The sequence below is a fragment of the Camelus ferus genome, chromosome 32 (genome assembly GCF_009834535.1).
Source record: "Camelus ferus isolate YT-003-E chromosome 32, BCGSAC_Cfer_1.0, whole genome shotgun sequence".
Taxonomy (NCBI): Eukaryota; Metazoa; Chordata; class Mammalia; order Artiodactyla; family Camelidae; genus Camelus; species Camelus ferus.
Window position 1 is genome coordinate 11,303,691 of NC_045727.1, and position 16,100 is coordinate 11,319,790.

General features: G+C 56.4%; 1 protein-coding gene across 1 annotated transcript; it reads left to right on the forward strand.

Annotated features, from left to right (window-relative positions):
• The first annotated feature begins 5,212 nt into the window (after positions 1-5,212).
• Positions 5,213-5,992, forward strand: MIF (macrophage migration inhibitory factor). Its single transcript, XM_014552697.2, has 3 exons — positions 5,213-5,426; positions 5,573-5,745; positions 5,827-5,992. The coding sequence occupies exons 1-3, from the start codon at positions 5,319-5,321 to the stop codon at positions 5,891-5,893; spliced, it is 348 nt and encodes a 115-aa protein (XP_014408183.1). The 5' UTR covers positions 5,213-5,318; the 3' UTR covers positions 5,894-5,992.
• Positions 5,993-16,100: the final 10,108 nt, after the last annotated feature.

Consider the following 16,100-nt stretch of genomic DNA (forward strand, 5'->3'; position numbering starts at 1 on the left):
CTTTACCTGTCCCAGCACTGCAAAGATTTCCTTCCAGACATTCCAGAAGCTTTTACATTTATGTGGATGATCAGTTGGTGTTAATTGTGAGTGGTGGGAGATAAGAGTGGAGTTTTATTTACTTATTTTTAACGGAGGTCCAATTGTCTGGTACCATTTGTCAAAGAGCCCGTCTTTTTCCCATTGAGTTACCTTGACATCTAGGTCAAAAAAAAATTGACCATTGTTGTAGCATAAAGAACTTGCCTTGCAGGCAGCAGGGAATCCCTGAAGGTTGGGGAGAACCAAACACCCAGAGAGGGACAAGGACACTGGGGGCTGAGCCCCTCCCCGTGGCCCTGGAAGTGGAGTGACATTCCAGGGGCAGACGCCACCTTTGTGTCCACTTGGCCTTATCTGGCTCGTGTTGGCCCACAGGAAGACTGAGAGCCAAGGGCAGGGTGGACACAGAGAGTAGGAAGGTGGTGCAGCCAGTACCCTGGGGGGTCCCTCGCAGCCTGGCCTTGGCTTTGGTGGGATCCAGGGAGGGATGGGGGGGATGGGACCTAGTCACCAAAAAGGGGAAGGAAGCATCGTCCCCCACATTGTCCACTGCCCACCATTAGAGTCAGGCCTGGTAGTCCATTTCCTGCTCCAGGACACTTGGTGACAATGAGGTAAGACTGGATAGCATTTACTGAGCACCAACTATCGGTAGGCACTTTGACTTGTCCCTAATCTCATTAAATCTTCATGCAAGTCTATGGGAAAGGGATTCCTCTATCTTGAAATTGTGCAGCTGAGGCCCAGACTTTAAGAGACTCAGCCCAGATCGCCCTGTCTGAACTGTGTCTCGCCTGGTGAGGGAGAGCTGGCCGTGACTGCTAGCTCTTCACCAAAACTTAGCCCTGCCTTTGCAGCTCGGTGGTCTCCTGGCAGACACCCCTTTTAAACTCCAGTACTTCGAGTACAGCTGGATGGGTGGGGTTGGGGGGTCACCAGCAGGGTTGATGATCTTCTGCTGTGACTGGGCATGGGTGAGGAGGGGTTGTCTTTGCTGCAACCTTTACCACGTTCAGTGAACCAGGGACCCGGGACTGGTGGGGAGGGACAGTGGGAGTGCAGGGCCGGCTGGGTTCTTGCTGGGAGCAATGGACCGTGTGTGACCAGGGAGGGATGCTGAGGGACATGAGGCTGGTGGAGGGGCCGCGGGAGCCGGTGGGAGGGTGGACCACCCAGGGACCGATGGCCAGGTCTGGATTGGGAGAGGCAGTAAGAGGCAGCTGTAGCCCTGCATCAGGGGGCCGGCAGCCCACCCGCCACCAGCAGCGTGGGTGACCCGGGTCCTGCCTGTGGAGATACTCCACCAGGGCGCCCACTGCTAGCTTTCGTGTGGGCTGATTTCTCCTCATCCGGGGGCGTTTCCCTCCACCCTGAGGGCTTCTTCCCTGTAACGGAAAGGCAGCTGAAGGGGCCGGCAGAGCCCCAGGCTCCTCCCACCTGCAGCTCCCCCTCCTTTGCCTGTGTTTTTCCAGCTCAGCGTTGCCTGACAGCTGCTGCACATCTTGGGGTCATGTCCAAGTTCCAGTCGGGGGCAGGAGGAAGGGTTCCATTGTTACAGAAATGACAGGCCAGCCCAAGAAACAAGCACCACGAAGAGGGTTGGAGTACTCAGATTTACTACACCGGTGGGCTCAGAGGGGCTTCTGCTCTGAAGCTCTGAGCACCTCCAAGACGTGTGCATGAGGTTTTATAGGGTTAATTACAAGCTTGGGGTTCGGCCAATAGGCATGGAACAGCTTTAGCAGCATCATTATCACAAAAGCAGAGGCAGGGAGGCCGCAAACCGACATTCCAAGGCCAGATATGTCTCTCTGAAAATCCAGCTGGCTAGCAAAAAAAAACAAAACAAAACAAAACATGAGCAGGGAATTAGCAAACCGACACTTATTAACTTAGATTTACGAGTTAGCCCAGCAGAACTCAGATCAGTAATCCGACACCTGTTACATTTACATTTACGAGTAGGCCCAGCCCGGCTTTTCCTTCACACCATCCGCAAAACAGCTGCTTGCCTATAAACTGCCCCCTCGCCATGGGCCATAGCTGCCTCAGGGGGGCACGCCTGCTTGCCAGTGGCCCTGGGGCCATGAATGCTCTAAGCAAACAGACCTGGGATTGTGTCCGTGGGGGGATGGGGAGAGGACTTTGGGCCGCCTGGTGCTGCGGTTCCGCAGGTAATTATACAGCCCCTCGTAATGCCAGGTGTGTTGCTATTCTATTGCTCCCAGAATAAATTACCACAAATTTAGCAGCTTAAAACAGCACACATTTATTATCTCAGTTTCTGTGGGTCACAAACCGAGTGCGAAACCGTCTGTCTTCTGCTTCAGGTCTCACGGCCAAAGTCGGGGCGTCTCCAAGTCAACTTGGGGGGCACCCACCTCAGAGTTTGTTCAGATTGTTGGCAGAATTCAATTCCTCCGGGCTGTCCAACGGAGGCCCTTTCCTCTCCAAAGCCAGTAGCAGCATATCTGAGCCCTCTGCTCCGAGGCTCTCTGACTGCCTCTTCAGCCGCATCTCTGACTTGAGCTGGAGAAAATTCTCTGCTTTTAAGGGGGCATGTGATTACGCTGGACCCACCTGGATAATCCATGAGCATCTCCCTACATTAAGGTCTGTAACCCTAATTACATCTGTGAAGTGCCTTTTGCCACGTAACAGAGCATATTCACAGGTTCCAGGGATCAGGGCCAGGGCATCTTTGGAGGCCCTCTGCCTGCCACCCAGTAATGGGTCAGAAGGTAGGCACACAGCAGTAGCCAAAAAGACACAGTCCCCTCCCCACTCCGTGGGGCCCAAAAAGGAAGTAATCGGTCACAAATAGAAGTGTGGTGATGGCCTTGAAGGAGAGGACAGGGGCTGGGCTCATGACGGGGCCTGACCAGGCCAGGGGCTCCGGGGCTCACCTAACAACCTGAGCCCAAGGCAGATGAGGGAACGTGCAGGCCAACTGCGTTTCAGGGCCAACGCCCGAGCCAGGAGGGGGGACCCCAGCACCAAAGGGCAGCACACAAGATTCAGAGAACCAGGGAGCGTGGTGCAAGATGTGGGGTGGGGACCAGGTCACCCCGGGCGTCGTGATAGTACTACCTCTAGCATCAGATGGGACTCTCACTAGTAATTAGGCCACTTGGTTCTCACTATACCCCTCTGTAAATTGGATGCTGCTGTCACCCTCAAATTACAGGTGGGAAAACTGAGGCTCGGAGAGGTTAGCCAAGAATCCAAAGCTAGTAAGAGGGGGCACTGGGAACCTAGCACCTCCTCAGAAGCCCTTCTAGAAAAATGGCACTGACTGCTGCTAGGAAGGGCTAGGGTAAACAGAGGTTGTCCTGACCAGGGAAGGCTCCCCTGGGCCACAGTAACAAACTGAAGACCTCAGCAGCTTGCCACCTATGAGGCATTGCAGGTATTTCTGGCGAGGCTCCACCGTGTCACCCACTTCCACTATTAGAGAAAGGTGAACAAAGAATCTTCTTCCTGGAGTCACTCGTGTCACTTCTGTTCACATTTCACTGGGTAAAGTGGGTCACATGGCCAGATCTGGTGCCCCAGGACTAGGGAAACAGACTCTTCCCCCCAGAGCAGACCAGGCCAGGCCAAAGGTGCTGCCAGCTAACTTAGACTAAAGTTGGGGTGGGAGACAGAGAGAAGTAAGAATAAAGGACCACGGAGGGAGGCACATTTCACTGGCAGGCGATCAGGGATGGGAGAAAAGTCATGCCCTTGGATTTGGACATAGGGAGAAATGCTGACTTGGCTGCTGGGTCTTGGAGGAGTGCCCTGAGCTGGAAACATGCGTGGAGTGTTCCAGTGGGAACGGAGCCGTGGGCACAGGAAGACTGTTGGGGTGTAGGAGTGAGGAGGGAAGTGACCTGGGCCCAGCGTGAGGGACCTCTGCTTACAGAGTACTTGCACAGCCGGGCCATGGGACCTCCTACCTGGGGGCTGGCTGGTCCCACAGGCTCAGTGACCTTACTCTGTCAAATGGCCATCATCCAGGCCAGCCTGTGCTGTGCCTTATTAACCAGACCGCAGCTGCCAGAGACCAAGGACAGGCCCTTCCTGGACAGCTCTCAGACTTGGCCAAACCAGCATGTCCCCTCGAGAGAGATCCCATCCCCAGTGCAGCCCCCTAACCAGGGGTCTCCTTAAAGCAGAATCAGGTGGCCCTTCTGCCCAGGGAGGGCAGGGCCCGCAGACTTACTCCGGGCCCTCAGCATGGCCAGGACCCCAACCCAGCTGCTGCCGCGCCTTCCTCCTGCTGTGTCTTGGCTAACTTCACTCACCCATGCATTCATTCAGCCAGTACTTACTCCATGCCTTGTATGCGCGGCACCTTGGGTTCTCCTTTGATGGAAGAAACAGAGAATTTACCAGGCCTCAGTGAGAGGGCACCCTCAGAGGACCCGACCAGGGTGGGGCTTCCCTGAGGAGCTGGAGTCTCCCAGGCCTGCAGAGGGGTTGCCCAAGGAACCAGAGGTTTGGGGTGGGCTCTGAGACGGAGATGGCGACTGCCTTGGGCCCCTGGAGCTCTGTCTGGGGGTCACTTCCTATTCCCTGCCCCTCTCCTGGGGACCTCCCAGCATCCTCACCCAACCTGAAGAGCAGGGGTGCAGGAGGGGCACCCGGATGGTGACTTGCCTGTGGTAGCCCCTCCCACCTGCAGCAATGACTACCCCTTTCCATCACTCACACACACACACACACACAGGCCCGCGCTCAGGACTGTGGCCCCGGAGACTCATACAATGGCTCAGTGGCCAGGGGCCATCTGTCCCGCTAACCGCTGTATCCCTGCTCCCGGCACACAGACGTCGCTGAGTAAATATCTGTGACTAAATGAAAGGACTGACAAGTGAGGGACGAGCCGATTTCTGGCCGCCGCTTGGAGGAGGGCTTTGAGGGGTGCACTCGCAGGAGCACCCCGGGCTGGAGACAGTGCATCAGTGATAACGGAGCCCTGGACACAGAAACACTGTGGAGACGCGAAAGTGAGGAGACAAATGACCCTTTCAGGACGCACCCCTACGTAGGAGTTCGGAGTCCCGCTTTGTTGTGGGGGGCTTTCCCTCTGGCGCGGTGACGTCACCAGTCGGGAGGAAGTCGCTGCCTCGGGGGCGGGGCCTCAGCCGGCGGCGGTCGTCACGGGAGGCGGGGCCAAAGCCGTACTGGGCGGGGCACTGGGCGGTGGTCACGTAGCTCAGGTTCTTCCGCCGCATTCGCGCGCGAGTTGGTCGGTTCCTGTGCCCCGGACCCCGCGGTTCCTCGTCATCATGCCGATGTTCGTGGTGAACACCAACGTGCCCCGCGCCTCTGTGCCGGACGGACTCCTCTCCGAGCTCACCCAGCAGCTGGCACAGGCCACGGGCAAGCCGGCGCAGGTTTGACGGGGGGGCAGGGCGAGGTGGTACTGGGCTGGGGGAGGGGGACTGCGACTCCGGGATGAGGCTCCGGGCGGGGAAGGGACGGGGGCCGCCCGGGTCGGCGAGGTCGCTCGGGCGGGCTGACCGCGCGCCCTCCCCCGCAGTACATCGCAGTGCACGTGGTCCCGGACCAGCTCATGGCCTTCGGGGGCTCCAGCGAGCCGTGCGCGCTCTGCAGCCTGCACAGCATCGGCAAGATCGGCGGCGCGCAGAACCGCTCCTACAGCAAGCTGCTGTGTGGCCTGCTGGCCGAACGCCTGCGCATTAGCCCGGACAGGTGCGTGGGTGCCCGGGGGCTGGAGGCGCGCGGCCACGGTGGCCATCGCGCAGCCCGTTCAGCCCCCTTCCTCCCTCGCAGAATCTACATCAACTACTACGACATGAACGCGGCCAACGTGGGCTGGAACGGCTCCACCTTCGCCTGAGGGCCGCGCCCCAGATCCCGGTCTCCGCGTGGTTTTCTGCTCACCCCGCCCCCAGCAATCCCACTTCTCAGAAGGGAGAAATAAACGGTGTGGAGACTACGGCTGCCTCGGGCTCCCTTGGCTTTCAGAGGAATCGGTGCAGGGTCGGGGCAGTCACTAGGAGACCGAGAGGGGTCCGCCCCACCCCAGAATCTGCTGAGAGGGCGCCTTTCGCCTCGCCTTTCCCGCCCCTAGCAGAAGGCCCAAGGCGCGGGTGGCAGCAGAGGCCGCAGACCCAGGAATCAAACTCGAATCAGGACTCGGGAATCTGTCCTCCTGTCTGTTTCCTCCCTCCCCACTCTCCCAGAGGCAGGGCCACCACGTGGGCTAGGGCTGGCAGGGAAAAGAGGGAGGTATGGATCAGTGTGTGGACAGGAGAGAAAGCCCTCCCCTCTCCACCCCAGGGTCACTCTTTGCTAGGCTGGTGCATCAGTGCCTTGCCTTGGAAAATCCTGTTGTTCTGGAACTTTATGACAGTTTGAGGGGAGAGGGGGGAGTTGCCCAGGAGGCGGAGGTCTTGGTTATTTTGCCCTGTTCACCCCAGTTCCATGTTTGGGCCCCGGCCCCTTCAGGCACAGCAGTTCCCTGAGGGAGCACCCTGTGGTTTGGGTGTCTTTCAGGTGTGGTACAGGAGCTCTAAATGTCCTCAGGTAGCTAGTTAACCCCACTAGGGCAGTGATGGTCCTGATGCCCAGGGTACCATCAAGAACTAAATCAGTGTCAAGGTCCAGTGTGACTGTGCTCCGTGGCCCAGGACCCCTTCCCCAAATGCAGGGGCTAGCTTCCTTGTACGGGCAGTGATGGGACAGTGGGCAGTCCTCCAGCCACAAAGTGCTGCTTGGCTGGGTCAGTTGCCTTTGGGCTGGAATGCCCCACAACCCTGCAGTGTGAGAGCCTCCCTGTCCCCATGCAGTGGCCCCCGCCAAGTGATGCTCAGCCCCTAGTGCTGGGAATTCATGTGCCTGGAGCCAGCACTCCTTGGCCAGAACCAACACCTGTGTCTTGGCTAAAGTGAGGGGCCAGCTCCACCCTTCCTGCCCTGTGGGAGAAGTCAAGTTCATTCAGCTGCTTGTCCAGACAAGGGGCTCCTCTGGCTATGTGAACCCCATTCCTGGGGGCATCACCTCTGGACTCCTGCTGGCCCCACACCACTGAGACCCCTTGTTCTTCCACAGCCCCTAAGATAGACAAGAACATCCTAGGTGGAGGTGATTTTTTTAAATTCCAGATTTGTGTGAATTTGTCTTTGGAAGCTGAGGGGCTCTGGGGAAAAGGGTTACTGTCTGGGCCAGGCCTTGAGCACTTCCCTTCTGTGGCCACCAGCTCCTTCCTTGGGACGGCTGCCAGCTGCCCGGCCCTTGCACCCGCTGTGGCATGGGTGTGAACTCCCTGCGGGCAGGCCAGGAAGCTTCAGGTGCCCAGCTCGGGCTTGTGGCAGGGGACAAGTCACACTTGCCCTCTGTGGCAACAGAACAGCCCAGGGCTGCGTAGCCCAGTCTGTGGGCACTTGCACGTAGGTCTACCCCACCTACTTCCATCTCTGGGGCCGCCTGCCAGTGCCAGCTTGCTAAGCGGGAGGCCTGAGGCCTGTTCTCTTTCAGTCTAGGTCTGGGGGGCACTCTCCTCACGCAGCCCCCAGTCAACTCCCTGGGCAGTGAGGATTTACTTTCAGAAGACCTGTGGGGATGGTCATGACCTTAGAAAGATGGAGAATCAGCTCAAGGGAGTCTGGAAGCAGTGGCCCACCTTTGAGGGAGGACACTTCTCTTCCACAGAGGTCTATGTGGGCCTTCCTCCAGCTTACCTCAGTCTCGTTCTGTCCTCAGTGAAAGGACTGGAGCCTCATGTCCATCTCTGCTGGGGGAGGGGGTGGCATGACCCTAGCTGCAGCCCTGCTGTGGGCTGGGGCCTCCTTGGGTACCAGCACGTTGGCCCTGGCCTTTGTCACATCCCCTCGGCTCCCCGGCACACTCTGGTTACCAGCTCAGCCTCTCCCTGCTCTGGAGCCTGCACCATCCGTTGTCACGAGAGCTGAAGTGTAGTCTCCTTGAGCGTCTTGTCCAGGTCCCTCATTTCCCAGGTGAGGACACTGTCCTGGGCCTCTGGCTGTGCTGGCACCAGGCCATCCATCTCCCAGCATCCAGCCTCACCATCTGCCCCCACTGGCCCCAACCAGGGCTCTCACCTTTTGGCTTCACGTAAGAGTCTCTCCAACTGGAGGGGCCCCTGAGGGCTGAGGAGGCAGGAAGTGCAGGCTGGGGGCCTGCTCTGTCCGGGAGGACGGAGGGGCTCAGGAGAGCAGAGCATGGCACTCTGCCTCCCAGGAATCTGGAAGTGCCTGAGGCCCTGTGGCCAGCTGGGATGTTGCCAAGGTAGTAGCTCCTTGGAATCCAAGGCAGAGGGGGCATCTGTGGGTTAGGGACACATGTTTTAGGTCCTGCCCACCATGCTCCCAAGTCCCCTGGAGCTGATAAGTGCCCTGCACACCAAGGACGGCAGCAGCTGCACCCCACTCTCAGCCAGCTCCTAGTCAGCTCCATTTCCTCCAAAGCATGGGCTGCACTGTCCCCCAAGCTGCCTGTCCCTTCCTCCAACCCCAGTGGCTCCCCCAAGGCCCACAGGGATGTGGTCAGCCTTGGAAATAGCAGCAGAAACATTTCCAAATAACACCTCAAATGAACGGAGGTGAGGGACAGATGGAAGCCAGGGCCCAGACAGCCACCTGCTCTGCCATCACTCCAGTGGTCATCTGCCAACCAAGACCCCTGGCCTACAGGATGACCCGCTGTCTTCAGCCCCACTTTGCACAAGCCCTGCTGCCTCGCACCTCCCTTGCCGGTGCTGTTCCTTCTGCATCGAATGCCTGCCCCAACCTGCCCACTATAGCCCCATGCTGCAAACTTCTTGGATGCCTTCCCTGTGGCCACCGGTGTGGCAGGGCACTAAGGCCCGCCTCTGCTTCAGCCAAGGCCCTGTGAGCTTCTCTTGGGTCCTGTGTCCCTCAGCAGCCTCTGATCACCCAGCTCTGTGATCTTTGTGCTGGTGGCCCCCGGGCCACTCGGAGCTGTCCATTCTAGAGAGCCCAGCAGTGGAGCCTCTACACTGGCCTCCCACCTTGTCCCCTCCAGGCATGCCTTTATGGCAAAGACCCCACTGCCCTCCTCCCCGCCTTGCCTGAGACCCCTGCCTCAGGGACTGCCCCTGGGAGCCGGATCCAAGGGCCTCTGGGGTCCAGTGCTGCTCTGCTCCCTTCCCGGCCTTTAGTGTTCTCCATCTGTGAAATGAAGAGATACATCAAATGTCCTTCCTGCGTATTCCCTAAACCACGGAGCTGCCGGGCATCACAGATCACCACCAGGGGAGCTGGAGTGGAGGGCAGTGGCCTGAGGCCTGTGCTCACATCTTGAGAAGTCAAGGAACCCAGTCCAGCAAGAGGGTGTGGGTGGGTGGCCGGCTCCACTCAGGGGTAGGAGAGGAAGGAGGAGGGCCCAGAGGGGGCACACGGCCCTGGCAGGGGTGGGTGGGTGGGATGAGGGTAGGGTGAACCACCAATCACAGGAGTGGGCCGGCCAGGCCATGGGCCACCCTGCTGCCTCGAGAGCAGTAAATACACATGGCGCAGGGCTGACCCTCAGTTTTCTTGGCGGGGTGTCAGCTGGCCCCGGAGCTCAGGAAGTTTCCAGTGTTTCTGGGCTGCTGGCATCTTCCTTGACTCCTTGCCCCAGTGGGCGGGCACTAAGGGCCACCCCTAAAACTGTTCTGTAAAGCTCTCTCCTGCTGCTCAGCCCCTCCTCCCAGATGAGCAGAGCCAGGTCCCTGCCCTCTAGGCCTCCCAGCGAGAATTCCAGAATGGACTTGGAAGATGAGGGGGGAGGGGCAGGGTCCGGGAGGGGAGACGCAAAGCAAACCCAGCAGCCATTGGCCCAGATTCCCCTCCTGGTGAAGACAGCACACCTCACTTCTGTGTTTGAAGCACACATAAAAAGATAAAGTTTTCAGAAAATCCAGGAGCAGCGGGGTCTGGACTCTATATATTCTCGTAGGTCTACTGCCCCCTCTGCCCCTGCAAACATCCAGATGGGGCTACAAATCCAAAAGCTACAAATGAGTAGTCTCTGCGACAGTATCCCCCTGCGACTTGGTTCCTTGCCTAATTCTGCTCTCGTTTGAATAGGTAATAGATTTACGTGGCTCAAATTCAAAGTATTCTGAGGGTCCCCAAAGAGAAGCCCCTCCTGTCTGCAGCTTCCCTCCACGAGGTAACCCCTCAAATCCCTCCAGAGATTTATGCACATAGAAATATGTAGAACACTCTGCCCTCCCCCAACGTTTTTTTTTTCACAAATGGTAGCATATTCGACACTAGTTTGCACTTTGCTTTTTTTTTTTTTTAACTTAAAAGTCTGTTAGAGCCTTCCAGTATTTCTCCAGAAGAAAAGCCGACTCCTTGGGGAGCAGGTCTCCCCTTTTGCTCTGATATTTCAGAGGATCACATTCTTGATGATAAAATAAGCCCACTTCCTTGTTCAGAGAGACCTGAAAAGACTCTTTGGGTTTCATTCCTTTTGACTTTTCTTTAAATCCTGGTGAACAACTAGACTTCAACTCCAGCATCTGGTCAGGAGGGGAAGGGGCAGGGGCAGGGACTGGACTGCTCCAGTGAGCATGTGGCTTCAGGCGTGAATTCGTACATGTTAGACATTTAAGCCCCATGGTGTCACACCAATACTGTATTTACCAGACCAGCTGGACAAAGATACTTAGAATACATGCAGCAAGTATCAGTGCAGAAACAGACATTTTTCAGGATAGGATGTGATTTCATAGATACCATACAGAGCATGACTCCATACATGCAGAGAAGAGAAGATGCGGGGCGGGGGAGGAAACAAGCAAACAGAGAACGTGTTGCCCTGTACCAAGGGACAAATCCAAGATGCCCCAGACTCTACGGAGAAAACTAACACCCTGAGGGTCATCAGAGAAGCATGTAAATGGGGAGACCACGCACATCCACGGATGGGAGGCAGTACTGTAACGTTGTCACTTCTCCCCGGTCTGCTTTATGATTCAACACAGTCCCAACAAGTTCTAACAGATTTTTTGGTGGAATTTGGCAATCAAATTTACAACATTTACATGAGAATCCAAACGGCCAAGAGGAGCCAAAACATCTTCTTGAAGAAGACAAGGTGGGAGGACTTGCTTTCAAATATCAAGATTTGTTATTGAGCTACGTGGTTCGGCAAAGTGAAATCAGCACCGAGCAGACACCTACACACACGTGACCCCGATGTACCCTCAGGGCAGTGTTGAAATCAGCATGACAGGAAGCATGATTCAGTCAGCAGTGCAGGGCAGCTGGCACCCCATGGGGAAAAAGAACAAACCCACTCAAAAATCAATTCTCCAAGAATTTAAGAAATAAAGATCATATGAGAGAATATCATCTTAATGATTTCTTAAATGAGGTACAAAAAACACAAACAACTGAAGAAAAGATGGACACCTTTGATGTTATATTAGTAAGACACCATAAAAAAAGCTCACATCCAGTTTACATCCAGAGAATTAAAAAAAAAACAAAACCAAAACCTCCTACAAATTGGTAATAGACAACCCAATGGAAAATCAGCAAAGGACTTTATAAGCCACTTCACAAAACAGCACATCCACGTGGAAAAAGTGTTCAACCTCAGTAGAAATCAGGGAAATGCAGTTAAAGACACAAGATGCTAGTACTGTCCATCACACTGGCTGTAAATTAATATGCCCACTATCCCACTCCCAGGTGTATACCCTAAAGAAACCTACATTGGGGAAGAACCCAAATGTCCATCAAGAACAGAATGGATAAATAAATTGTGGTGTATTCACAGCATGGAACACTACACAGCAGTGAAATGAACAAGCTATTCTATGGGACTAGTACCACCGAGCACCAGTTGCACAGGCATAAAATGTTGAACAAAAGATGCAAGATTAAAAAAAAAAGGATGCAAGATACAGATAATACAATTTTATTTCTTTAAAGTTCAACTACCAGGGAGCCCAAAACTGTTGTTCAGAGGTCCAGGCCTTGGCTGTAAAACTGTGATGAAAGCCAGGAAATGATCCCCCTCCTGTCAGGATGGTGGTCCTGACGAGGGGGCTGCAGTGATTTTTCCCCCGCCTCTTCTTACAAGTGACTGCGTTGTACTTGTTAAACTGTTATGCATTTTTCTGTGTGTATGTTATACCTCTTGGAACAAACAACTACACACACAAACACACACACACTCATAGAAGGAAGGAAGACCACCACCATACAGGGGGCTACCCAGCTCCCCCACCCCTCTGAGACCTTGCCCCAACTCTGGCCTGTGACAAAGGTGCCCTCACTGTGCCCCCCCAGCCCACCCCCAGCCTCCCTGAACCAGAGCCACTGGTGTGCCTGCCGAGGAGGGGTGGGGGGGAGGGGGGCTTCCCTCATCTCCTTACATTTCACTGTGAAGTGTTTCTGTCCCTAAAGTGGCCCTCCCACCCCGCTACCCTTGGCCTGCCAGCTGGGCCCTCCTTGGCTGGTTCTGCCGGGTTCTGCCTGCCCTCTGCACTTGCTATGACTCCCATACTGTGGCAAAGTTCCTGGCATTGGAAGAAAGCAGGCATTTCCAACCCACTGTCCTGCACTCTGGCGTCAAGCTCTGAGTCCACCAGTGACCCCCTCACCAGGGACCCACGTCAAGTCTGAGGCTCTGGGGATGCCCGTGTGTGCTCGGGGGCTTGGCGGTTCCCCATGGGATTTGGGTGCTGTGTGCTGGTGCCTAGGTTATGTAAGTGGATTTTAACTAGTGGCTCTTGTGGGAGGCTCCCCAGCGAAGCAAGCAGGGTTGGCGGCGAGGGCAGGTCTGTGCAGAGAGCCGCTGCTGGGCCCTTCTCCTGGGTCAGACGGGCACTTTCAACTGCAAAGTCAGCCAGGGCTGGAGGCTCCTGGTGTGAGTCATGGGCCACATGGAGGCAGTGGCCCACGAGTTCCTGCCAAAACCCCTTCTGCACCTCGCAGTCCATCCGAGGCTGGAGCTGGGAGACAGAGCCTGGCTCACCTGCAGGAGTTGAGGGGTGGCTAACTGACAACAGTATTCATGGGAGTCAGAGAAGAAGAGTGGAGATAGAACAACCCAAGGAAATTGCGGCACGCCCAGAAGCTAGCCAGGCCCTACCCAAGACCTGGGCTGGGAGTCTTCTGCCCTGGGCATCAGGCTCCTGTGGGAGGTGCAGAAGGAACCGGAATGGTTTGAAACGCATGCCCCAGTCTTATTCCCAGGACAGGAGCAGTGGAAAATAAGAAAGAGGAATGTCTTCAAAAGACTGTGAGGTGGCAAGGGACAGGCTGGGCACAGATGAAGGGCTCATGAGACCCGGAAGGGAACCAGAGACCAACTCCAGGACCAGCAATGCCCTGGAGGGTGCGGGGGCCGACAGGGCAGAGCATGGGGAAGCGGCAAGAACTGCGGCAGGGAGCCAGATGGCTCAGAACACTCCTGAGGGCTTGGCCGCTTAAGGAGGCAGACAGGGACTCCGTAAGAACCAGAAGCCATCCCACAGGCTGGGCAGCTCTCAGAGGCTGGAGGGCCTGGGCAAATCCAAGGACAGAAGATCAGCACCAGACTCTGAGAAGATCTGGGGGCGTGTTTTGGGATGGCACAACCACTGTGGGTGGGGGTCAGGGGGACACAGCCCTAAAGTAATGTGTTTTTAAAGGTAATTAGGTTTTAAAGACCTAATTTGGTCTCAAGAAGGCTCAGCTGAGCCCAGAGCCAGAGTGGCGCTGGCAGAGGGGAGGTGGCTGCTCTTGGGTCTCCTGGGTGGAGACTGTTTCAACAGCGGATGCCAGAATTGCCTGGTTTTTCTTTCTCTTGCCATGGGAGACCCCAAGAGACAAAATCTAGAGGAATATGTCAGAAAAAGTAATTGTTGGACCAGAAAGCAAAGAGAAAGTAAAAGCAGGGAAGGCCCTGGAATCCAACAAAAACAGCCAGGCCTCTGTGTGGTGAGGAAAAGGGATGAAACCACGTCAGGAGCCAGCCCAGCACCATCGCGCAGGGCTCGGCTGCGGGGCGTGGCCCAGCCATCCTGGGGCTGCAGGCAGCTGCCCGGCTGGATGCTCACAGTGGCCACAGACCCTCCCACTAGAAACTAGGTTGCAGAAACAGCGGCCACTCAAGGCCGGGGCATCCTGAATGGAGGACAGCTGGTGTCCTGGGCACCAACCAGACAGAGCCCTCAGTTCGGGAACCTGCTCTAGGCAGGATGCACGGACACGGGCGGGGGCCTTGCACTGGGCAGTCCCACACCTGGACACCTGTCCCTAGGCAGGGATCAGCACTGGATTCCCAGAGGGAAAGAGAAATTATGTGGTTTTGAACATTCTGGAAGAAAGAAGTTATCGTAAATGGGCCCTGATGGCTGGGCTGCCCACAGGGCAGGGGCTGACCATTCCTGAGAAGGCAGGAGTGGCACAGATGCGCTCAGAGAGGAGAAGGGAGGCAGCAGTTGCTCCCCGCCCCACCGAACATGGTCTCATGGGGCTACCCGACCCCTCCCCTGGGTCAAACCCGCAGGGTGTGGGGTCTGGGCCCTCACTCTCCCCTGTCCGCTCTCCTCCAAGTTCGCCTGGATCTTGAAGCGGCAGGAAGAGGAGTCTACACGGGGCTGAGCACTGAGTTCTAAGGATACCCAGCAGCCTGTAGGCTGCCCTAGGAATTGATTTTCCTGGACTCAGTGGGGCTATGGGGCTGTCACCATCTGGTTAGTCCTAGTAACTCAGCCTGTTAAAAGTGGACAACAGGACAGGCCAGTTCAAATACCGAGGTGTGGAGAGCATCCCGGCAGCGTGGGTGGCTGGCGGCACGGTCCCTGGAGAGGGAGTTGAGGGCCAGGCTCTGTGAATGCTTTGGGCTTTAATCCTTTGACCTTAAGACTTTCAGTTTTTATTTCTTTGAGCTTTAGCCTAAAGCTTGATTTGAATTCCACCCTAGAAAAATTCGTGAGAGAGGGTGTTTCTACATTGACTTTTTGATTATCTCTGCAGAACACTGGAGCCAAATTTGGACCTGGGGGTTGGACCTCATTTGGGATGGGAAAGAGGTGGGAGAGAATTCTGTTTGAGATCCAATGTGCCCTTGGAGTTCAGTGACACTGGGTTCTGGCCCATCCCGAGGCCGAGGTGGGGGACCTAAACCACCATGGGCCCCAAAGGGGGAGGGTGGAATGGGGTTACGTCCCCCGCCACCCCAGAAACAGTTGAGGGGCCTGGAGGTGGGGGGCGCCTTTCACTCCCACAGAGTCCCACCCCTCTCCCCCTCTGCAGCAAGCGGCAGCGATATCGCTGACCCAAGGATTTGGGAAAATAAAGTGGGCAGGTTCCACTCAGCTTCTTTGAGGCTCCTCTGGGGATTGGGCCCACAGTGCCATGTGGGTGCCCAGGGGCGCCCTCGTTCTAGTTGAGGGTGAAGCAGAGCGAGCCACCCAGGTTGTGCAGGTCTTTCTCCATCGCCCCAGACTCCCAAAGGGTGCTGACCCAGCCTCCTCGCCCCTACACCCGCCTGTGAACCCGACCCTCCCTGGCTTCCTCCTCCTCACTCTCAAAGCTGCACTGCTGACCCTGACCTGCTGCCAGCCTGTCCCCAGAACCTGACACCCATGCTCTGCTGGAAATGAATCCCAAACTAGCCTTTCAGATAAGCTTTTGTTTGTTTCTTAAAAGGCCCACTCTGAATGCTTGGGAAGAGGCAGAGCTGCCTGCTGAGTTAGACCCTTTGCTCCTTGCTGCATGGCCTGGCCCCCAGGGGTCACTGCCCCTGCTCACTTTCCTTCCCTGGACCCTGGCCTCCACGGGTCATCCTCCCTGCAGCCACTGGAGTGGCAGCGCCAACAGCAACCCCTCCATTTTCCAGGCTTCTCCAGCGGCCTGGCTAGGCAGGCTCACCAACTGCGCTGGGAGTTTCTGATGGCTGGGCCGGCGCCCAGGGCCTGGTCTGCACCGCCTGCTCCACCCAGGGTAGGCTCAGCTTTGACTAAAGGCCAGGGCGACTTCTCTAAACAGGCAGGGCCCCAGCCTGAGTCCAGGGCCTCCAGGCCGACCGTCCCCCTGGGGCCACAAGGACAGGGCTCCAGCTGAGTGGCCTTT